At 40.7% G+C, this 26031-nt stretch overlaps 1 protein-coding gene across 4 annotated transcripts in view; it reads left to right on the top strand.

Annotated features, from left to right (window-relative positions):
• LOC106583634 (copine-9) overlaps positions 1–26031 on the top strand; it is a 132042-nt gene that overhangs the window by 39450 nt on the left and 66561 nt on the right. For 3 of the 4 annotated variants that reach the window (XM_014168037.2, XM_014168038.2, XM_014168036.2), the window contains 4 exons: positions 3481–3584; positions 17752–17791; positions 18093–18095; positions 23854–23930. In XM_014168037.2, coding sequence (XP_014023512.2) covers positions 3481–3584; positions 17752–17791; positions 18093–18095; positions 23854–23930 — 224 coding nt within the window. Of the gene's footprint in view, positions 1–3479; positions 3585–17751; positions 17792–18034; positions 18096–23853; positions 23931–26031 lie in introns of those variants that run through there. The other variant, XM_045705569.1, reaches the window with a different exon arrangement.

Genomic DNA, 26031 nt, shown 5'->3' with positions numbered 1-26031 from the left:
GTAGGCCTTCATTCAGCACTTTCAAAATGGACACGACAGAAATTCAGATAGATGTTAGTTCAGATAACTCAACATATTGCTGAATTTAACTTTACTCTTTAAGTCATCACATGGAGAGAGAGCGAGACACTGTTAGCCTACCATTTTGAAGTATTTTATTAGGCCTTTGTGGTCTAAAAAGGAAGGAAAATACAATCACGAGGATCCACTTTTATAGACAATATAACGAAGCTCAGACAGCGTATTGCCCAAACAAAACAACCCTTGCAACATCAACTGGAATTACATGGTTCTATTACTAAACTTTTTGTTGAAAAAACATTTGAATGGGAAGAGACTGTCACTGGCAAACGTGGTTACAGACCCAAAAACATTACATACTGTAATATCCCCTCATAGTGGAGAAAAGCATATGCACTAATTATAATACACAAAGAAAAACAATGAATTGCATCATTCCAACATTGCCTAAAATTATTAATAAGATACTAATGAGATAGACCTATATAAGCAATATAACAATTGAGATGTAGGCTACAAACTATGGCCTAAGGGAACGATGAGAGGATAAGAGGCAAACCGTAATTTCGATTAAGAAATTAATGAGCGAGCTAAAAAATATGTATTTGATATTTGTTCTGCACTTTAGGCTAAGTTCTGAGGTGGAGAGGGACCAAATTCTTAGGGTGAGACACATGGGCTACTAACAGCTTACAACATAACAGACACTTAGTATTACTTTCTTAGCTATAGTACACATATCCTTGGCATATTATTTATGCAGCAGCGTACAAGACATATTTTTGGACTCACTGTTGTTTTGCTGTGCTCACTTGAACAGGAAGGTGGCACGGCAGTCCTTATGGGCAAACTTTGTCATCAAACTTTCATCAAAGTCCGGCATTCTCTGGATTTATGGTGCTTTCAAGACAACTGGGAACTCTGGAAAAAGCGAGGTTAAATCATGATGTCAGTGATCTTCAGGTCGGAAAGTCGAAGGTCTAGAAAGAGGCCTGAATTCCCGACTTGGATTTCCGAGTTGGATGAGCGTTCAAAGCTGATTTTCCCAGTCGGAGCTCGTTTTTCCTCTGAGTTCCCAGTTGTCTTGAACGCACTAAAGTCGGAAGTCCGAAATTTCCCAATTCCGAGTTACCAGTTGTTTTGAACACGGCAGAAGTCATGCTGGATTGACAGCATGGCCATGTATTCAACCATTGTGTTGCATGTGAATGTTTATCTTTTTAAGCTTGGAAAAGAGACCTTTTCAGACAGATATTTTAAATCCTTAAACCCAGACTTAGACCACACACCCTCTCCACCGAATTACAGACAGGGGAAGCAAAATAGTGAATTTGTGATTTCCAAGTTTTTATGTAATGTTCGATGGCCGATGAGCACCGATACGTTTTATTTACAATTTCTCTTCATTTGACAAGCATTGAAAATTATTTGCCATTATTCATGATGACTGCTTGTCTAGCTAGCTAGCTTTCTAGCTAAGATTGTGAAAGTATGATGTTGACACGATCAGTCCAATCAAAGCTATGGTAGATATAACGTGATTTGACGTAATTTTATCTGTGGCCAATGCCTTCTTCGACGAGCACTTCTAATGTAAATCTACGGCAGCACCCAAGGGGCTTGAACTGCCTAGCTTTCCTTGTAGATTCTGAGGTGACGTAGTGTCCCCATGAGTGACAGAACACTGAGCCAATCACAGAGCAACTAGAGAAGATTACTAACGCCTAAGCTCTGTATTTTCGCTGGCTGCCCCTCCATCACAGAAATCACTGAGCTAAGCTGAATCACCTTGTTACGGATACAGGTATCCTGTGTGTATTTCTTTTCACTCCTTCTCCCCTACTCACAGGTGGCAATTATCATTCCCTAATCAGTCGCCAATCAGTCGCTAATCAGAAGACACACCTGCTCCTTTTCCCTTGGTGGGAAAAGGGGATAACCAGCCAAGTCGCCCATGGGCCTACATTACCCGCATGAAAACAGTGTCTAAATACCCTAGTTAGAACTGGGTGGACCACCCACTGTATTTTTGGTTAGTTAGCTAGCTGTTCTTAAAGCAGGCTAGACTAGCTTAGGGGTTTGTTTGGATATTTATTATTTCTTTCCTTGGGTCCAGCTCAGCCCCTTTTTCCCACACCCCATTACCGTGTGTTTAAAATAAACCAGAAGTGTTTGACGGTAGGTTTAAGTTGTCTGTGGATTTCTTTTAGTTCTCACTGTTACTTTTCACTATTATGATTTGCATGAGATATGTTACGGGTCTCGTTTCCATCCCCCCTAGACTGCAGGGCCAAAGGGGTTCGTAACACACCTGCATTTTGGAGCTGCCTTACTCAAGAAAGAGACCATGTTTATATGCGGCTTTATTAACTCAAGGATTATTTTTTTTACATTGCTTGCAAAATGTAACACGAATTAATGGCAAAATAACATGCAAAACAGGCCAATTATATATATATTTTTTTATATATATATTTTTTTAAGCTAAACAAGTGGGGCTCAAAAGAGGTGGGGCTCTGCATGATGGTGACGGGTCACCACTGGCCAAATGTATAAATCATATATTATACCAGATACAGCCACAGGATGTTGTTTACCACTTCTGTTTCTCCACTGTACATTCTACTCTACAACTGCTGCGTCAACCGCCATTTCTGGAAGATATGGGAATTTTTGGTTAAAGGGCCATATGTGGCTCGAGATCTGCAAGTTCAAGACCCTCGTCCTACGTAAACACTGACAATGTACAATGCTGTCAGACTGTTCTCGATGACAATAGGATATGACATTTATTGGCAATTGCGACCACAAACCTCAAACATCTCCAAAGTACCTTCCCTAATATCTCCCTCCTCCATCACACTGTTACCACAGCTTATAGGAGAAACCATGGGCTCACGCAAAGCAAGACTGAAACCACACACAAAAGATTCATGTTTGATAGAATCTGGTGCTCTTCAGTCCATCAGATATAAGTGCATTCTATGGACTGCTATTGACTTTGAACATTTGCGACTGTGAGTGTTGGGGGGACAGGTTGGTCGGGGTTGTTTGACAGGTGTTGTGGCAGAACACGGATCAATAGCGCATCACCGCTGACAGAGAGCACGATGGGACATTGGGACAAAGCAATGATTGATTGCTATGGTTTGAGCAGGTCGGTAGTCGCAAGAAAACAGAGTAAAGGCTGCCTAGAACTATTCAGTCATTTAAAACGGGAGTGGAATACACTCCCTATTAATAACACTGCTGAGGGTGTTGCATATGTGCTGCAGGCGGTGGCTTTACCCGCTAGACCAGCCTCAGGCACTATTATGTAGTCATTTTGAAGATCAAAACAGTTTTCAAGTCATCAAGTGACTGATGATATCATCTCCTGTAATATTGACTAATTTCTCACTTTCTCTCTCCTTCTCACTCCTTCTCCTTCTCCTTCCTCCTTGGCCCGTTCCGGAGCAGTTTGGCCGAACAGAAGTGATCAATAACACCCTGAACCCGGACTTTGTTCGGAAGTTTGTCCTGGATTTCTTCTTCGAGGAGAAGCAGAATCTTCGCTTTGATGTGTAAGTGGAGACCTTGTCTCTCTCTTCCCGTCTGTTGTACTATCCTCCCTTCTTCTCTTTTGTCCTCCTGTCCACCAGAGAATGATTCAACAGGTTTCATTAGCAAGGTTCACTTAATAATCACTTGACTTATTAATACTAAGGGCCCAATTCAATCAAACCAGGGTCATGTTCAGTTGGGCACACCGTAGCAAAACACACTTTATTTGAATAGTCATTTACATCATTTATCACAAACATAATTTTACATGATCATAAACATAATTTTACATGATCGTAAACATCATTTTATATTATCATAAGCATCACAAACATTTAGATTAACAACATTTTGCAGGATAATTACATTTTTGACTTAAAAAAAAACTACTTTGACCGATAGTCAAAAAACACTTAAGCCCAACAACATTAGAACTCCCCTTTGCTTCAAATCCACAGCCAGCTTCCTTTCCGCTGCGATGGCAGCTCAGTCGAAACCAGGGGTGGAGGGAGTTGCAGGCTGTTGGGGGGATGTTACTGTTCCAACTTCCCTCCTCCCCCAGAGAAGGGGGGATCGATGCCCTCTGCAGGGGGCCAGAGGAGGAGAGGAGAGCAAGAGCAGAGGCCCCAGCAGGGGGCCAGAGGAGGAGAGGAAGAGCAGAGGCCCCAGCATGTGGCAGGTGGCGGTAGCTCGGGCCGAACCACCCCCTCAGATCTGTCACATTGATTAGGCTACACACATACACACCACGATCAATACCACCGCCAAAACACCAACCGACCGCCACAGCCAGATCTGCCACGCAGACAGGAAGCATTAGTCAAACAAGCAGAAGCAAAGATGTAACAGTAGGTGGATACTAGTGTAGTCGGAAGGCGTTTGTCAACGGTTGTTGTTGTATTTCATTCTTCTTGTCAAGAAGGAGGAGGAAAGTCAAACATGATTTTAAGCAAAAACTCTCTTTGTTGTAAGATGAGGAGCTGACAAAATATGTGCTTTTAGGAATAGCGTTGGAGAGATGTTTGTAAAATCTTGGCAGATACTAGTTGGAGACAGTCGTAACAGAACGGGATCAAACTTTTAAATAGAGTTGGAAACTGTCAACCCAGAAAAACAGCTAAAAATAAATGACAGAACATGAATCTGAATGGCAACAAGTCGTACACCCTGTGTTCCTGTTCTGATTTAAACCCTACCGGTATAGCCAGCTGTGCAGGAATAGATTGACGCAAACACTCATATATACACACACATCACTATGCTATATACACCACATACAGTTATAATAATATATTATTACACATGACAAACTCTATATTATGCGCATAGTTTTAGGATTTCCTGTCCAATTGGGCTCGCCACATGATTTGTTAGTCATAATCTCTAGCAAATGACTCCCTATGGGTTGTGTAAATCCATGTGTGCAGTGTTGCTAATCTTTGGTCGGGGATTGGGAGAATTTGGTTTGTTACCTAACAGGGTGGGAACAGTGAGAAAGTAATATGCAAGGGAAACTGTGAATTGTGTAAAAAAATGCACACGCACAGACAGGTACACACACACAAACACACACACCATACCCCTCCCCTGGGACAGCCATGCTGAATCATTAGAGGGGAATTATTCAGTAACAGTCCACAATCGTGTGCACACACACACTGTTGGCTGTCACGTTTTCTTTATTGACTGCGTCTTGGATCATCTCTGATGTCCTTCACACTTAAAAGATCCTCACTCTACACACTTAAAACGTCTTTAAACTTCTACGCTTAATACATCTACAAACTTTTAATACATCTACAAACTTTTAATACATCTACAAACTGCGACACTTAATACATCTACAAACTTCTACACTTAATACATCCCACTTTAAAGTGCCATTTAATTTTTGTCAGCTGAAATTCTCAAAAGTGACACTGAAAGTGTTATTGTAGCTTCTGTAAGAACAGGAGTGATGTTTCACCCGGGACGGTTGTTGTTGTTCTTCTGTAAGAACAGGAGTGATGTTTCACCCGGGACGGTTGTTGTTGTTCTTCTGTAAGAACAGGAGTGATGTTTCACCCGGGACGGTTGTTGTTGTTCTTCTGTAAGAACAGGAGTGATGTTTCACCCGGGACGGTTGTTGTTGTTCTTCTGTAAGAACAGGAGTGATGTTTCACCCGGGACGGTTGTTGTTGTTCTTCTGTAAGAACAGGAGTGATGTTTCACCCGGGACGGTTGTTGTTGTTCTTCTGTAAGAACAGGAGTGATGTTTAAACCCGGGACGGTTGTTGTTGTTCTTCTGTAAGAACAGGAGTGATGTTTCACCCGGTACGGTTGTTGTTGTTCTTCTGTAAGAACAGGAGTGATGTTTCACCCGGGACGGTTGTTGCTAATGTGACTAGAATGACGTAAGTAACAGTCAACTTTCCAGGACATAGACATGCCTTATATGGGCAGAAAGCTTAAATTCTTGTTACTCACATTAAGTGTGCCCCCCTAATCAGCTAATGTATACTAACGTGGTCTGCTAATATGTGATGGATTGATGGCTCATTAACGGCTAGTACATAAATGCCTGCTAAATGCCTTACATAAGCTATGAAAATGTGTCACCACATTACTTCTACTGTGCACATTCACTGCCCGGTGAAGCGGGAATCGGTTCATTACGGTAGTTAACCACCAGAGAAAATGTTATGCTGAGTTTCCACCTAAGGCTTACGGTGGTGTTTTACCCAAATGGCTCAGACTTTACTTGTTTCCAACTCCATGGACCGGCGACGGTGTCTCACTGGGCCATGGCCTCGACGGACTGGCTCTGACTTGGTGCCAACATTAACATAAACGTTGTTCCTTCCTGTATTATACTGATGGTTAAATGTTTATTCTATTCTACTGAGCCATTATCTTGTATTATTTCTTATTGTTGTTGCGTTATCCAGAAGGAACCTGCAAGTAAGCATTTCATTGGACGGTGTATACCATGTGTATCCCATACATACTTGAAACATGGCAATACACTGGTGTGGGGTAAGTCTTAGGTGGAAATTCGGCATTTATAACGATGTTTATGGCAATGCAGTAGAGGAATGTCATCGACGTGCGGAAATGGCACCTCAGAGACTAATGACTCGGCATGTTCGGTGACACGGCGGAGAATCTCAATTATCGCGCCGCAGTTCGTGACCTTATGGCGCTCCTCAATCAATAGCATGATGATGAATAGCATGATGATAGCTGTTACAGCATTGGGCCAGTAACCAAAAGGTCGTTCTTTCGAATCCTGAGCCGACAAGGTGAAAAATCTGTCATGGTGCCCTTGAGCAAGGTACTTGACCCAAAATGCTGCAAGATTAATAATTGCAGACCCTGGACTGTGTACAGATTAAAACAGACTATACAGATTAAAACAGGTTATACAGGCTATACAGATTAAAACAGACTATACAGATTAAAACAGACTATACAGATTAAAACAGGTTATACAGGCTATACAGATTAAAACAGACTATACAGATTAAAACAGGCTATACAGATTAAACAGACTATACAGATTAAAACAGACTATACAGATTAAAACAGACTATACAGATTAAAACAGACTATACAGATTAAAACAGACTATACAGGTTATACAGGCTATACAGACTATACAGGTTATACAGGCTATACAGATTAAAACAGACTTTACAGATTAAAACAGACTATACAGGTTATACAGGCTATACAGACTATACAGGTTATACAGGCTATACAGACTATACAGATTAAACAGGCTATACAGACTATACAGATTAAACAGGCTATACAGACTATACAGGTTATACAGGCTATACAGATTATACAGGTTATACAGGCTATACAGGCTATACAGACTATACAGATTAAAACAGGTTATACAGGCTATAGACTAAACAGGCTATACAGGTTATACAGGTTATACAGATTAAAACAGACTATACAGATTATACAGGTTATACAGGCTTATACAGGCTATACAGGTTATACAGGCTATACAGACTATACAGATTAAACATATTATACAGATTAAACAGGTTATACAGATTAAACAGGTTATACAGGCTATACAGACTATACAGATTAAAACAGACTATACAGGCTATACAGATTAAAACAGACTATACAGGCTATACAGATTAAAACAGACTATACAGGCTATACAGGTTATACAGGCTATACAGACTATACAGATTATACATGCTATACAGACTATACAGATTATAAAGGCTATACAGACTATACAGATTAAACAGGCTATACAGATTATACAGATTATGCAGGCTATACATATTATACAGATTATACAGGCTATACAGGCTATTGACAGCCATTCTCAACCCTGTGTAACGAAACGTTGATCGATATCCACTTTTTGTTTGTCGGAATCACACCTGTCATCCTTGTGACATAAGTAAGTGAGGTCATAGGAGGTATATGGAAATAAACTGGGTGCCTATTGCATTTCCAGGATTGTCCAGATATGGATCTTCAAGGCCCCAGGGGAGTGCTGCCGCTGTCGTCTCCCTGATTTGAGGTCCCGAGAGGTGGCTCCAATAAAAGGGAGAGCCCCTGTTATGACTGGATGAATAATTTAACCACCCCCTTCCCTCTAGAGATTATTTTTAGCATCCTGAATCACAATAGATAGGGAAGGTAGGAAGTGCCATGGAGGCACTGTAAGGTCTTAGAAATAGGGATAGAGGAAGGGATAGGGATAAAGATAGTGTCGAAGGATAGGGCTTAGAGATAGGGCTAGAGATAGGGCTTGGAGATAGAAATAGTGCTTAGAGATAGGGCTTAAAGATAGGGATAGAGATAGGGATAGAGATGGGGTTTAAATATGGGGATAGAGATAGGCATAGAGATAGGGCACGATAGGCATAGAGATGGGGCTTCACGATAGGCATAGAGATGGGGCTTCACGATAGGCATAGAGATGGGGCTTCACGATAGGCATAGAGATGGGGCTTCACGATAGGCATAGAGATGGGGCTTCACGATAGGCATAGAGATGGGGCTTCACGATAGGCATAGAGATGGGGCTTCACGATAGGCATAGAGATGGGGCTTCACGATAGGGATGGGGATAGAGATGGGGCTTAAAGATGGGGATGGAGATTGGGGATAAAGATAGGGCTGAAAGATGAGGATAGGGATGGGGCTTAAAGATAGGGCTTAGAGATAGGGATGGAGATAGGGCTTAAATATAGGGATAGAGAGGGGATAGATATACAAGAGATATAAAACACTGTGCATGATGCTCAGTTGTATCCTGTAGATATTTAAAGGTAGGCATTGGGTAATGGTCTTTATTTGCCATACTTTTCCTCAATTATGAGGATCCTACCCTCAGGTCAAATAGCTTGCCTTCTGAGAAGTAGCTGAGTTCTTTTAAAAAGAGAACTTGACTACTCGTCAAGTCGTGAGCACAAAGAAGTAAATGCACGTCATTCGTTTCTCCTAGATCTAATGAATTGTCAAATGTGAAGGAGAGTTCACATTTTCTTCCATTTAGATAATAAGGAATAGGCTAACATGACTGTCTGAAGAACAAGCAGCAGAGGATGGAAAACAAGACAGAACACTAAAGAACTTGGGTTCTGCTGGAGTTTTTAAGAAGGTCAAGTCAGAGTGATGTTGGTGTGATTTTTTTACACCTTGCTGAGAGAGAGTTGGAAGTAACACTGTCCTTGGAAGGGTGTTATAGTTTGTTTTTGAACCTGTAGTTTTTGTGCTGTTATAGTAGATACAGTAGCTTATAAAGGCCAAACCGAAATGTGTCTTCCGCTATATCCCAACCCCTCTGAAAGACACACATACAGGTTGGAGATGGGGGCCTGCCACACTGGGCTCCCATGGAGCCGTTGTTGTGGGGGGTTAAGTGCCTTGCTAATGGGGCACAACGGCAGGCAATAGCATCTCTGGTTCGCCAGCTCACTTCCCCACAGATTTTTCCCATCAGACCCGGGATTGGAACTGGTAACCCTCCGGCTCGCCTCCCTAACCGCTAGGCTACCTGTAATGTAATTAAGCAGGCACGGAGCAAACCCTACCACGGGCCCCTGGCCACTATCAATTATTTATGGATTCCCTATCAGCCCAGGTAAGCCTGTGTGTTGATCCTTGACTGTAATTAAGGTTTTTCGAAATTCTACAATAATGTTTCCTTCTCGTTAGGATTCGATTTGTATCAACGTGGTAATTTGTGTTAATTCACGCCCCACCTTCCAGGATATCACAATGTGTTTAATGCCGGTCCTTTGTCTCGATTACAAAGAGCTGCCCTGAGGTCCTCTGTCGCCTGCCATGTAAATGAGGCTATCCGATTTTTGGGGCGGGTTTATCACTCCTCGCACTGCTAAATCTAATTTCGCTCAGCGCTTCCAGGCTTATCCTACTGTGCTGTAATTTCATTTGATACCACCCAGGCCTGGCTCAGCACTCAATTTTACATCGCCAGAGATGGGATTTGTACTGAGTGAGTGAGGGGGAATTCCAATTGAAAGTGAGGGATTGAGGAAAAACAGAGATGGAAGACTCATTGTAGAGGGAGAGTAGGGAGGCAGGTAGCCTAATAGAAGTAAGAAAGGTTCTGGAGTTTAGAGATACTTTAGGAGGCTTAGTGTTTGAGAGCGGGGAGTTCTGCTTTCTGCCACTTCGCTAGATTCTGATAACGTGGTTGCTATAGCTTTCTCAGGCTTCAGGAGAGCCTCTCTACTTTTCATCACGATACACATTAGCCCCTAGCTTTCAGTTTTATCACTAAAAACTCTTATTTTCCTCTGCTGCTCTGAAACACGGTGACAACATATGGAAGCAGATTTATGCCAAAACAAAGAGAGGCTGTTAATGAAAGAACTGAAGGCACAGCTTCTTCTGAAAAGACCACTTCATTTGTGATGAATTGGTGGAAATGAAGGCCTGTGCCTATGTTCGATCCTCATTTACAAATGAACTGGTCTGCATGTGAAGCTTGAACAACTGAGCAGCTTTTTTTAAAGCTCTTTCCTAAGTGTTTATTGCATTTCTTAGTTTTGTCCTAGATTTCCAAATCAGAGTTTTCCAGATGCTGGAGCAGTGAGATAGGCTGTCTGTCTGTCTGTCACACCTTTGTCAGTTCTGTCATGGTGCTCTAGTGCTGCGGCCTCTCTCCTGGCCATGCAGAACCCTCACCTGTCCATCACAGAGCTGGAAAGGAGAGGAGAAATAATAACAGAGGATAAGTAGAAAGAAAAGAGAGGAAAAGACAAGAGTTGGAGGAATAGTTTCAATATATTCAAAATACAAACATTAGGTAAGAAGAACTTGGAACATTTTTCTTTGAAGATGTTATAAATGGAAGGTTCATAAAGTGTGATAAATTACTTTTAGAAGATATCTTACATTCTCGTAGGGCCAAGCCAGACTCTTAAAACTACCTAGAACCAAAAGGTTTCTCCTACAGGGACAGCAGAAGAACCCTTATATTTTTTTTTAAGAGTGAAGGCATTCATTGTAGCCTTAATACATCTTTCTCAGTTTGCATTTGACAATGTCATTTCGAAAGACTCATTTTGACAGCTCAATCTTTCTCACCATCTTACATTACCTATATCAAATCAAAATCTAATTGTATTTGTCACATACACGTGTTTAGCAGATGTTATTGCATGTGTAGCGAAGTTCTGATATTCTCCCTGGATCTAGCGAGTCCGTATGGCTTTGCAATACCGTACTAGCACTACAATTGGCTCTCTGTACCTGAATCCCATGCAAGGGCCTTGTCAGTCACTCAGGTTCTACACAGCAGCTACAGTGGGAAGAAAAAGTATGTGAACCCTTTAGAATTACCTGGATTTCTGCATAAATTGGTCATAACATTTTATCTGATCTTCATCTAAGTCACAACAATAGACAAACACAGTCTGCTTAAACTAATAATACACCAACAATTAAACAATTATCATTTTTCATATCTATTGAACACACCGTGTAAACATTCATAGTGCAGGTTGGAAAAGTATGTGAACCCTTGGATTTCATAACAGATTGACCCTCCTTTGGCAGCAATAACCTCAACCAAATGTTTTCTGTAGTTGCGGATCAGACCTACACAACGGTCAAGAGGAATTTTGGACCATTCCTCTTTACAAAACTGTTTCAGTTCCACAATATTCTTGGGATATCTGGTGTGAACCACTCTCGAGGTCATGCCACAGCATCTCAATTGGGTTGAGGTTAGGACTGACTGGACCACTCCAGAAGGCCTATTTTCTTCTGTTGAAGCCATTCTGTTATTGATTTACTTCTGTCTTTTGGGTTGTTGTCCTGTTGAATCCCCTAACTTCTGTTGAGCTTCAATTGGCGGACAGATAGCCTTACATTCTCCTGCAAAATGTCTTGATAAACTTGGGAATTCATGTTTCCGTCGATGACAGCAAGCTATCCAGGCCCTGAGGCAGCAAAGCAATGTCACATGGAGCGGAACAGGTGAACCCAAGAGTAGACTCAGACGAGGAGACTGGGATGAGGTAACCAAGGTGTTTATTGAAACACAGGGGGAAGATGGGGTGCAGGCCAGGGGAAGCTCGGGCGGGTTGCAGGAAGCTAGGTGTGGAGGCTGAGACTGGAGCGAGGGGAGTTGGGACAGGGTAAGCAGGACCGGAGAGGATTCCAAAGATGCAGTGGAGTGGGGGGTCCAGGACAGAGTAGCAGGATGACGAGACATGGGACTGGAGACAGGGACCAGATTCAGAGTGGGCAGAACCGTAGCGGAGAGGAAAACGGCGTCAGGCAAGAGAAAACAGGCATAACACGAAAACAGGATCTAAGCAGGAACAAACGGCAAAAAAACGCAGACTGACTGAGCAGAGGTTACGATCTGGCAGCGTGGAAGTGGCAGGGCTGAGTATTTGTCGAGGTCTTGATTATGGAACAGGTTGCAGCTGGTGGAGATCTGCTCTGCCTCCAGCACACCTGTCTCCACACACACACACACACACACACACACACACACACACACACACACACACACACACACACACACACAGAGAGAGAGGAAGAGGGAGCGAGCATTGGGGGAGTGGCGGCAGGTTAGGGAGACACAGGATGAGAAGTAAATCAAAATCAAATCAAATCAAATCAAATTTATTTTTATATAGCCCTTCGTACATCAGCTGATATTCTCAAAGTGCTGTACAGAAACCCAGCCTAAAACCCCAAACAGCAAGCAAAGCATGTGAAAGAAGCACGGTGGCTAGGAAAAACTCCCTAGGAAAAACTCCCTAGAAAGGCCAAAAACCTAGGAAGAAACCTAGAGAGGAACCAGGCTATGAGGGGTGGCCAGTCCTCTTCTGGCTGTGCAGGGTGGATATTATAACAGAACATAGTCAAGATGTTAAAATGTTAAAATGTTCATAAATGACCAGCATGGTCAAATAATAATAATCATAGTAGTTGTCGAGGGTGCAACAAGCACGTCCGGTGAACAGGTCAGGGTTCCATAGCCGCAGGCAGAACAGTTGAAACTGGAGCAGCAGCACGACCAGGTGGACTGGGGACAGCAAGGAGTCATCATACCAGGTAGTCCTGAGGCATGGTAGAGGGTGTGGCAGGAGCAGATGTAACAAGCAGCCCCTAACCATGACGCTCCCTCCACCATACTTTACAGTTGGGATGAGGTTCTGATGTTGGTGTGCTGTGCCTTTTTTTTCTCCACACATAGTGTTGTGTGTTCCTTCCAAACAACACAACTTTAGTTTCATCTGTCCACAGAATATTTTGCCAGTAGCGCTGTGGAACATCCAGGTGCTCTTTTGCAAAATTTAGATGTGCAGCAATGGTTTTTTTGGACAGCAGTGGCTTTACGTATTGTAGACTCGTCAACAGAGATGTTAGCATCTTCCAGAGATTTCTGTAAGTCTTTAGCTGACACTCTAGGATTCTTCTTAACCTCACTGACTCCAATTAGCTTTTTAGTGAAGTCATTAGCCTAGGGGTTCACATACTTTTTCCAACCTACACTGTGAATGTTTAAATGATGTATTCAATATAGACAAGAAAAAAACAATAATTTGTGTGTTATTAGTTTAAACACACTGTATTTATCTATTATTGTGACTTAGACGAAGATCAGATAAAAATGTATGCAGAAATCCAGGTAATTTAAAAAGGGTTCACATACTTTTTCTTGCAACTGTATTTCTCCTGGGAAACAAATTCAATACGGATGTATGTCTTGGAACGTGCAGGTAACGGGCTACTTACCAACGCTGTGTACATCTTCAATAAAGTCAACTATCCAACTGCCTGTCAACTATCCAACTTAACTATCTTTAAAATGTCTATAGTATTTTCTTTTGACTATACCGTGGAGTCCTGGAGGAGCTCATCTTGTTAATTAGTCAAGTCAACCATTTCACCCCTCGGCCCTGTTGAAAATCTCCTTCATAATCTATTCAAAGGACCCAGATGATGGCAAGGTTGCTGTTTCTCTTTAGCACGAGGCAGTGCATCGTCCTCCACTGTTTGACTTCAGAAACACTGACAGAAACGAGTGGGTGCAAAGGGAGAGAGAGAGGAAGAGAGATTCCAGACAGAGAAGACAAAGGCATTATATTCTTGTGTAATGTGCAGTAATTTGTGTAAATCACTTTAGCAGCAAGTGGATTTCCTTTGTCAAACAAAAGGCTTTTTATAAAAACTCATTATGTTGGCACTTAAGAGAGCACCGTGAGGATGACGAGGTAGCCTTGAGGAAAAAAGTGCCACGTTTTTCCCCCCTGGTGGGTGGGAGGGGGGTGATAGGGTCTTCAATTCATACAGTCGGTCCTATTTTGGAATTCATTACCATTCGATCCGACATCCATTTGTCTTTGTCATTCTTGACTCTTCCTTCGTATCTACCTACACGCTACTTATTTATTTATTAAACATGATGTTTACCTGTCCTCTGTGGGTAATGTATTGTTTCATCTTCACGCACAGCTGTAAAGTCAGGATTTGATTACAATTGAGTTTAGGCTGCCTGTACTATATGAGGAAGTACATGAATGTATGTTTATGGTTTAACGTACAGTCATGATTTTACCAGGTGTTTACTTTAATTTTAGATGTATTTTTATTTAACCTTTATTTAACTAGGCAGGTCAGTTAAGAACAAATTCTTATTTACAATGACGGCCTACCAAAAATACAAAAGGCCTCCTGTGGGGACTGGGATTAAAAATACAAAATAAAATACAAAATATAGGACAAAACACACATCACGACAAGAGACACCACAACACAACATGGCAGCAGCACAAGATGGTAGCAACACAATATGGTACGAACATTATTGGGCATAGACAACAGCACAAAGGGCAAGAAGGTAGAGACGACAATACATCATGCAAACCAGCCACAACTGTCAGTAAGAGTGTCCATGATTGAGTCTTTGAATGAAGAGATTGAGATAAAACTGTCCAATTTGAGTGTTTGTTGCAGCTCGTTCCAGTCTCTAGCTGCAGCGAACTGAAAAGAGGAGCGACCCAGGGATGTGTGTGCTTTGGGGACCTTTAACAGAATGTGACTGGCAGAACGGGTGTTGTATGTGGAGGTTGAGGGCTGCAGTAGATATCTCAGATGGGGGGAGTGAGGCCTAAGAGGGTTTTATAAATAAGCATTAACCAGTGGGTCTTGTGACGGGTATACAGAGATGACCAGTTTACAGAGGAGTATAGAGTGCAGTGATGTGTCCTATAAGGAGCATTGGTGGCAAATCTGATGGCCGAATGGTAAAGAACATCTAGCAGCTCGAGAGCACCCTTACCTGCCGTTCTATAAATTACGTCTCCGTAATCTAGCATAGGTAGGATGGTCATCTGAATCAGGTGGGTTGAAAGAGGAGCAATTACGATAGAGGAAACCAAGTCTAGATTTAACTTTAGCCTGCAGAGGTGACTACCTCAAGCTCTAAACCCTCAGAGGTAGTAATCACACCTGTGGGGAGAGGGGCATAAAGTTATAAAGGTACATATTATATATGGTAACTAGTTATTACTTTATCAATGCTTGATAAATAGTTTTGGGTTAATTCCAGATGTACTGAAACAAGTACCATAAATTCCGGACTATAAGCCGCAACTTTTTTCCCACGCTTTGAACCCCGTGGCTTAAACAATGACGCGGCTAATATATGGATTTTTCCCGCTTTTTCTCCAAAAAAACACATTCTGTGACGTGCTCAGTATTTTGGCAGCATGAAGCTTTCATTAGACCAATGAAATTGCCGAACGGGTTAAGGTCAAACAACTTTTTTGTTTACTGTTTAGATTAAATCGAGCGCTCTCAAACTTCCCATCATTCTGATTACGGTAGTCATTTTGTCAACCTCATCATGGCAAAGACACGGAGAAATGCATATGATGCAGCTTTCAAGTTGAAGGCGATTGATCTGGCTGTTGGAAAAGGAAATAGAGCTGCTGTATGGGAGCTTGGTCTTAATGAGTCGATGATAAGACGTTGGAAACAGCAGCGTGAGGAATTGACTCAGTGCAAAAAGACAACTAAAGCTTACTGCTAATTTTTTATTTTTGTTAGAAGCCGTGTTTCGTTAAAGCCTATTTATTTTTGTTACAAGCCGTGTTTCGTTACAGCCTATTTATTTTTGTTACAAGCCGTGTTTCGTTAAAGCCTATTTATTTTTTGTTACAAGCCGTGTTTCGTTAAAGCCTATTTATTTTTGTTACAAGCCGTGTTTCGTTAAAGCCTATTTATTTTTGTCACAAGTCGTGTTTCGTTAAAGCCTGTGTAAAGTTCATTTGTTTCAATGTACCGGTAGGCACCTGCGGCTTATAGACATGTGCAGCTTATTTATGTTCAAAACAATAAAAAAATAAAAGATTCAGTGGGTGCGGCTTATATTCAGGTGCGCTTAATAGTCCGGAAATTACGGTAGCTATTGTCGTGACGATAATAATTTTTGTGTCAACCTAACAACTGATAGCACGTTGTTTTCTAGTAAAAACCAGGTGAATGCCATTTGTGTTAAACTTTACATTTAGATTTTTGTCATTTGCACACACTCTAATACAAAATGACTTACAGTTAGTTCATTCATTTTAAGATGGCAACAATAGGTGAGACAACCACACGGTCAAAGTCAGTATATAGCTACTTTAATGAGAAACAATCAGCAAGGTCAATGCTAGTAAGAAAAGACACGTGTGAGGGTTAGTTCATGAAAAGCAAGGGTGTTTGTTTCTGATTTATTTAAATGAAATGAATAACAATTTAGGCTACTATTACAGTGTCCATATAAGGACAGTCTCAGAGTCAGAAGGAGTTGGTGTCAGTGTCACTTAGACAAAACATAATTCCTGATGAGACTGAAAGTAACTCTTATTGACACTGACATTAGCTCCTGATAAGGCTGAGGGACAGTGACGCCAAATCCTTGGGACTTTGAAAGAAGGGAGAGAGACAACAGATGGATTCAGAGAGACAGTGAATGTAGTCTTTGTTTCAGGGTAGTTTATCACTGTCCTAATATAGACACCGTATCATGGCACATGCGTTCCCTAAGGAACATATCAAATGATCTCAAATCAAATGTTATTTGTCACATGCACAGAATACAAAAGGTATAACCATCCTGCTAAATGCTTACATTCAAGCTCTTCCTCAACAATGCAGAGTTCAATATCAAATGTATGAAATAGAAATCCAAAATAGGATCTTTAAAAAAAACCCACAGAAACAACACTTGTTCAGATAGGCAAGAGCTTTAAAGGGGCAATCAGCAGTTGGAACAATAAAGCATTTTCCCCACAACTATTTTGGTAAAATGGGGCTGGAGAAATGGAATCACTCTCAAATTCATAGACAGAGATATGGATGCAAGGACTGACCATCCATGATATCAAAATAATAGTTTTGAGGCAATAGAGTGTTTGAGTGTATACATTTTTATTACAAACATTGGAGTAAAACAACCTTATATTTTGTGTTCTGATGGGGTACAACAGTTGAGCTAACTATAAATAAGAACTGAGGCATTTCTAAGTTATATTCTTCAAGAATAAATGCTTACATACTATTCATTTAAGTCATAACATTGCTGTAGAAACTGCAGATTGACCCTTTTTAAAGTAACTTGGATTTTTTTTTGTAGATTCAACCCATCACCAGGTGCTGATGTATTGTTCCTTTTTCTGACAGGTACAATGTGGACACCAGAAGTTCAAACATTTCAAAACATGTAAGTACACTGGTGATATCATGCTATTAATATAAGCCGAATATCTTGCATATTTTCATGTCACTTAGTTATGTTTGCTTAATGAACTGTCAAGGGAAAATACTTCCCTACTAAAGCTGTTACATTTGGTTACTTTGATTTGATTACTAAGTAGTATTTTTCTTCAAGGAGGGAATGTCGGAATAATGAATTTCAATTATTTTTATTTTAAAAAGAATTCTGTTTGTTTTTTTGTCTCTGCAGATTTCCAACTAACAGATCTGTTTTTCTCTCTCTATTGCAAACAATTGTGGATGAGTAGAAGGTTAGTCAACAACGTTTCTGTAAACACGGTTTGTCGAATCACAAGGAATAGTGTTTTTGTAATTAGTTATAGGCTTTTAAGGACACAAATGTGGATCTTCTGAAAAGGTAAGAAACAATCTAGCTGGTTGGTTTTTATGAAAATCTTGCTTTAGGTTGTAGGGTGCTGTCCGTGGTGCTGATAGAGAGCAGCAGAGATTTTTTGCCAACCTGTCACTTCTTGAATTTGAACTTTTATGTTTCTTTTGGGATAGCGTGATATAAGCAGAATTCAATATGCAGTGCCTTCAGAAAGTATTCTTGACTTATTCCACATTTTGTTGTTACAGCCTGAATTTAAAATGGATTACATTTAGATTTTTTTGGTCACTGGCCAACTACACACAATACCCCATAATGTCAAAGTGGAATGATAGTTTTAGAAATGTTTCCAAATTAATAAAGAATTCTAAGCTAAAATGTCTTGAGTCAATAAGTATTTAACCCCTTTGTTATGACGAGCCTAAATAAGTTCAGGAGTAAAAATGTGCTTAACAAGTCACAATAAGTTGCATGGACTCACTCTGTGTGCACTAATAGTGTTTAACATGATTTGTAATGTTCTTTGCTAGCCGTTTTGGTACTGAATAGCAGTTTGGCTTAGAATACTGACACAACTGCCAATACGAACGAATGAATGCAAACAGAACAAAACAGCGATACAAAGTAAACAAAATCTAAAGATGATAGTCATGACACAATCTATACTTAGGCTAGTTACATTAACAGTAAACAAATGCAATAAACAAAAGGTAAATGAAGATCCAAAACTTAGCCTACAGCCTACTACAGTGAGATGCAGCCATGCTATCTTGCCATATGAATAGGCCTATAGGCCCGCTTCATTCATGGAAAATCATGCTGCTCATGAGTTCAGCAACATGTTGTGATATGACAAAATACACTTTCCAATACATACAGTTCCATTCACAACCAGGAAAACAAATAGGCTACCAGCAAAACCAGAACATAATGTATCTATTTCTTTGAAGCATAACGATATGTAGCTATACCCGGGGGCGTCATTTGGGTTCTTGCATTGGAATTGCAGTGCCTTCATAAAGTATTCACACCCCTTTTAAATTCTTCATATTTTGTTGTTACAAAGTGGGATTGAAATGTATTTTTTTGTCAATGATCCACACAAAATACTCTAATGTCAAAGTGTAAGAAAATGCTAACATTTGTCCAAAAATATATATTTGATTAGATATGTATTCAATTCCCTGAGTCAATACATGTTAGAATCACCTTTAGCAGCGGTTAAAAGCTGTGATTTTTTTCTCTGGGTGCGTCTCTAAGAGCTTTGCACACCTGTATTGTACAATATTTTCACATTATTCTTAAATAATTCTTCAAGCTCTGTCAAGTTAGTTGTTGATCATTATTAGACAGCCGTTTTCTAGTCTTGCCATAGATTTTCAAGCCGATTTAAGTCAAAACTGTAACTATGCCATTCAGGAATGTTCAATGTCGTCTTGGTAAGTAACTCCGGTGTATATTCGTCCTTGTGTTTTTGTCTGCTGAAAGGTGAATTTGTCTCCCAGTGTCAGTTGGAAAGCAGACTGAACCAGGTATTCCTCTTGGATTTTGCCTGTGCTTACCTCTATTCCATTTATTTTTATCATAAAAAACTCGCTAGTCCATGCCGATGACCAGCATACCCATAACATGATGAAGCCACCACCATGCTTGAAAATGCTACTCTGTGATGTGTTGCGTTGGATTTTCATCTTTTCACTTTGTCAATTAGGTTAGTATTATGGAGTAACTGCAATGTTGTTGATCCATCCTCAGTTTTCTATCACAGCAATTAAATTCTGTAACTGTTTTAAAGTCACCATTGGCCTCATGGTGAAATACCTGAGTGGTTTCCTTCCTCTCCAGCAACTGAGTTAAGAGGTCTGTGTCTTTGTAGTGACTGGGTGTATTGATACACCATCCAAAGTGTAATTAATGACTTCACCATGCTTAAAGGGATATTCAATGTATTTTTTTAATTCTTTTTTCCCCATCTACGAATAGGTGCCCTTCTTTGCGAGGCATCGGTAAACCTCCCTGGTTTTTGTGGTTGAATCTGTGTTTGAAATTCTCTGCTCAACTGAGGGACCTTACAGATAATTGTATGTGTGGGGTACAGAGATGAGGTAGTCATTCAAAAATCATGTTTAACACTATTATTGCACACAGAGTGAGTCCATGCAACTTATTATGTGACTTGTTAAACACATTTTTACTCCTGAACTTATTTAGGCTTGTCATAACAAAGGGGTTGAATACTTATTGACTCAAGACCTTTCAGATTTTTTTTCTCAAAAAATGCAGCAATACATTATATTTACTATTAGGGTTAAGTGCCTTGCTCAAAGGGACATCGGCAGATTGTTCACCTAGTCAGCTCGGGAATTCAAACCTGCAACCTTTTGGCTACTGGCCCAACACTCTTAACCGCTAGGTATTGCGTGTAGGCCAGTGACCAAAATTGATCAATTTTAAATTCAGGCTGTAACACAACAAAATGAGGAAAAAGTCAGGGGGTGTGAATACTTTCTGAAGGCACTATATATCTGTAAAAACGTAACAATAGGACCAGAGATCACCAATACTGCACATGGCGATTGCATTACGTTTGGCGTGTGAATATCGGGCCTTAACTATATTTCAGGTTAAATTAAAGTTCCTAAAGAAAAGTTAAAAGATAAGCCACGATGTAGATTATAACTACATTTACAGTGCATTCGCTCTCAGCGCAGGTGTTGTGTAAATCTGGTACTCCATGGGTAATATGAGCTAGGTGTTAAATCTGGTACTCCATGGGTAATATGAGCTAGGTGTTAAATCTGGTACTCCATGGGTAATATGAGCTATGTGTTAAATCTAGTACTCCATGGATAATATGAGCTATGTGTTAAATCTAGTACTCCATGGATAATATGAGCTATGTGTTAAATCTGGTACTCCATGGATAATATGAGCTATGTGTTAAATCTGGTACTCCATGGGTAATATGAGCTTGGTATAAAAACTGGTAGTCCATGGGTAATATGAGCTTGGTATTAAAAACTGGTACTCCATGGGTAATATGAGCTTGGTGTTAAAAACTGGTACTCCATGGGTAATATGAGCTTGGTATTAAAAACTGGTACTCCATGGGTAATATGAGCTTGGTATTAAAAACTGGTACTCCATGGGTAACATGAGCTAGGTATTAAAAACTGGTACTCCATGGGTAATTGGAGCTTGGTATTAAAAACTGGTACTCCATGGGTAATATGAGCTAGGTATTAAAAACTGGTACTCCATGGGTAATATGAGCTTGGTATTAAAAACTGGTACTCCATGGGTAATATGAGCTTGGTGTTAAAAACTGGTACTCCATGGGTAATATGAGCTTGGTGTTAAAAACTGGTACTCCATGGGTAATATGAGCAAGGATTTAAATCTGGTACTCCATGGGTAATATGAGCTTGGTGTTAAATCTGGTACTCCATGGGTAATATGAGCTTGGTGTTAAATCTGGTACTCCATGGATAATATGAGCTAGGTGTTAAATCTGGTACTCCATGGGTAATATGAGCTAGGTGTTAAATCTGGTACTCCATGGGTAATATGAGCTATGTGTTAAATCTAGTACTCCATGGATAATATGAGCTATGTGTTAAATCTGGTACTCCATGGATAATATGAGCTATGTGTTAAATCTGGTACTCCATGGATAATATGAGCTATGTGTTAAATCTGGTACTCCATGGGTAATATGAGCTGGGTGTTAAATCTGGTACTCCATGGGTAATATGAGCTTGGTATTAAAAACTGGTACTCCATGGGTAATATGAGCTTGGTATTAAAAACTGGTACTCCATGGGTAATATGAGCTTGGTGTTAAAAACTGGTACTCCATGGGTAATATGAGCAAGGATTTAAATCTGGTACTCCATGGGTAATATGAGCTAGGTATTAAAAACTGGTACTCCATGGGTAATATGAGCTTGGTATTAAGTCCATGGGTAATATGAGCTTGGTATTAAAAACTGGTACTCCATGGGTAATATGAGCTTGGTATTAAAAACTGGTACTCCATGGGTAATATGAGCAAGGTATTTAAAACTGGTACTCCATGGGTAATATGAGCTTGGTGTTAAAAACTGGTACTCCATGGGTAATATGAGCAAGGATTTAAATCTGGTACTCCATGGGTAATATGAGCTTGGTGTTAAATCTGGTACTCCATGGATAATATGAGCTAGGTGTTAAATCTGGTACTCCATGGGTAATATGAGCTAGGTGTTAAATCTGGTACTCCATGGGTAATATGAGCTAGGTGTTAAATCTGGTACTCCATGGGTAATATGAGCTAGGTGTTAAATCTGGTACTCCATGGGTAATATGAGCTAGCTGTTAAAACTGGTACTCCATGGGTAATATGAGCTAGGTGTTAAAACTGGTACTCCATGGATAATATGAGCTAGGTGTTAAATCTGGTACTCCATGGGTAATATGAGCTTGGTGTTAAAAACTGGTACTCCATGGGTAATATGAGCTAGGTGTTAAATCTGGTACTCCATGGATAATATGAGCTAGGTGTTAAATCTGGTACTCCATGGGTAATATGAGCTATGTGTTAAATCTGGTACTCCATGGATAATATGAGCTAGGTGTTAAATCTGGTACTCCATGGATAATATGAGCTAGGTGTTAAATCTCGTACTCCATGGATAATATGAGCTTGGTGTTAAATCTGGTACTTCATGGGTAATATGAGCTTGGTGTTAAATCTGGTACTCCATTGATAATATGAGCTAGGTGTTAAATCTAGTACTCCATGGATAATATGAGCTTAGTGTTAAATCTGGTACTCCATGGGTAATATGAGCTAGGTGTTAAAACTGGTACTTCATGGGTAATATGAGCTTGGTGTTAAATCTGGTACTCCATGGATAATATGAGCTAGGTGTTAAATCTAGTACTCCATGGATAATATGAGCTAGGTGTTAAATCTGGTACTCCATGGGTAATATGAGCTAGGTGTTAAAAACTGGTACTTCATGGGTAATATGAGCTTGGTATTAAAAACTGGTACTCCATGGGTAATATGAGCTAGGTGTTAAATCTGGTACTCCATGGATAATATGAGCTTGGTATTAAAAACTGGTACTCCATGGATAATATGAGCTTGGTGTTAAAAACTGTTACTCCATGGGTAATATGAGCTAGGTGTTAAATCTGGTACCCCATGGATAATATGAGCTAGGTGTTAAAACTGCTACTCCATGGGTAATATGAGCAAGGATTTAAATCTGGTACTCCATGGGTAATATGAGCTAGGTGTTAAATCTGGTACTCCATGGGTAATATGAGCAAGGATTTAAATCTGGTACTCCATGGGTAATATGAGCTTGGTGTTAAAAACTGGTACTCCATGGATAATATGAGCTAGGTGTTAAATCTGGTACTCCATGGATAATATGAGCTTGGTGTTAAAAACTGGTACTCCATGGGTAATATGAGCTAGGTGTTAAATCTGGTACTCCATGGATAATATGAGCTTGGTGCTAAAAACTGGTACTCCATGGGTAATATGAGCTAGGTGTTAAAACTGGTACTCCATGGGTAATATGAGCTTGGTGCTAAAAACTGGTACTCCATGGATAATATGAGCTTGGTGTTAAAAACTGGTACTCCATGGATAATATGAGCTAGTTGTTCTCCTCCCGTTACAGGACTTCCTGGGCCAGATGTTCTGCACTCTGGGGGAGATCATTGGGTCCACAGGCAGTCGGCTGGAGAGAACCCTGTCGTAAGTCTACCAATGACTTCTATCAAGTATCTACTGTGTATCTGCTGTGTACAAGCATGCATCACAACACGATCTGTCACTGTACGCCTCTGCATTTGACAGGCCTCCACAATCTCACAATATTCTCATTGCCTCTTAGATTGGGAAAAACAAGAAGACAATTATTGGTGTGTCTGAGCCCAGAGGCTCCCACTGTACGGCAAGCATGTAACTAGAGATGAATCTAGCGTCAAACTTGGACTGAGAAGGATTGTATTCTACGAGAGCGTGAGGCAGTAACACATGCTATAGACATAGTTAGGCATCCCTTGTGAAAGCCAAACAACCAGACCTGGGTTCAAATACTAATTAAAAATTTTCAAATGCTTTGAGCGCTTTCTTAAGACTGTCGGGAGTGTCAGTCGGGAGTGTCAGTTGGGATGGGTTTGCACTGTGGCACTTTTTTATTGGTGCCTTGCAACAGGCATAGCGGGGGTATTTCAAATGATTTACAATGGTATTTGAACCCAGGTCAGTGACACGACACTGGCCCTGTGGATGACTCAGCATGGAATTGGGCCCTTTTCAATTAAAGTTGATAACCAACACACTGAGAACTTTGTCCCTCCCTCTCTCTCTCTCTCGCGCTCTCACTTTCGCTCTCTCACGCTCTCTCTCTTTCTCTCTTCCTCTCTTTCTCCCTCTCTCTCTCGCGCTCTCACTTTCGCTCTCTCCTGCTCTCTCTCTTCCTCTCATTCTCTCTTCCTCTCATTCGCTCTTCCTCTCATTCTCTCTTCCTCTTATTCTCTCTTTCTCTCTTCCTCTCTTCCTCTCTTCCTCTCTTTCTCTCTCTTACTCTCTTTTGTTCTCTCTTTCGTTCTCTCTTCATCTCTCTCGTTCTCTCTTTTGTTCTCTTTCGTTCTCTCTCTCTCGCTCTCTCTCTCGCTCTCTCTCGCGCTCTCACTTTCGCTCTCTCTCGCTCTTCCTCTGTCTCTCTCTTTCTCTCTCTCTCTCTCTCTCTCTCTCTCTCTCTGTCTCTCTTGGTTGGTGTGAGTAACAGACAACACAACAATGCCATAAAGCACACACTCTGAGAGAAGGGAAACTCTCCTAACAGTGTTGTGAACCATGTAGTTCATTATCAGACCTAGATAAATCATATTTCTATCCTATCACTGTCTGTCCCACTTGGCTCTTCTATCTTGGCCATGTCATTTATCTTCATGTGAGCCTGGTGGGGAATTTCCCAATGCAGGATACTTGTCAATAAGGCTTCGCTGCTCTTGGATGACAGTGTTCTATGTCACCATGTTTAGAGGGAAATAGTAAATAGGCAGGTAGCCTAGCGGTTAAGAGCGTTGGCCAGTAACCGAGTGGTCGCTACTTTGAATCCCCGAGCCAACCATGTGAAAAATCTGTTGATGTCGCTCTGGATTAGAGCTTCTGCTAAACTACGTAAATGTAAATACCCTTTTGACTGCACGGTGCTGACTGAAAGAGTGCTTTGTGTGAGTGTTGTGTGTGTGTGTTGTGTGACTTGATGGGCATGTTTCTATGGCAACTGAGAGAGCACAATTTCTCTGTCTGTTTCTATCACCAAAATTTCAATGGGGATGAACTGTTTCATCTTCTACATTCTGTTCTCTAAAATGACATTAGAGATGATCTGCTTTCAGATCTCAGGTAAAGGGACAAAAAGAGCCCAGTGGCATTCAAAGGCTGGGGACTATAGGGGATCCCACCACCACTGCCATATACAGTGGTTTGCGAAAGTATTCACCCCCCTTGGCATTTTTCCTATTTTGTTGCCTTACAACCTGGAATTAAAAGTACTTTTTGTGGGGTTTGTATCATTTGATTTACACAACATGCCTACCACTTTGAAGATGGAAAATTACAGCTGCAGCAATTACAGCTGCAAGTCTCTTGGGCTATCAATCAATCAATCAATCAAATGTATTTATAAAGTGCTGTACAGAAACCCAGCCTAAAACCCCAAACAGCAAGTAATGCAGGTGTTGAAGCACGGTGGCTAGGAAAAACTCCCTAGAAAGTCCAGAACCTAGAAAGAAACCTAGAGAGGAACCAGGCTATGAGGGGTGGCCAGTACTCTTCTGGCTGT

This window comes from Salmo salar, chromosome ssa22, assembly GCF_905237065.1.
Source record: "Salmo salar chromosome ssa22, Ssal_v3.1, whole genome shotgun sequence".
Lineage (NCBI taxonomy): Eukaryota > Metazoa > Chordata > Actinopteri > Salmoniformes > Salmonidae > Salmo > Salmo salar.
This window is presented reverse-complemented; position numbering and strand designations above follow the sequence as displayed.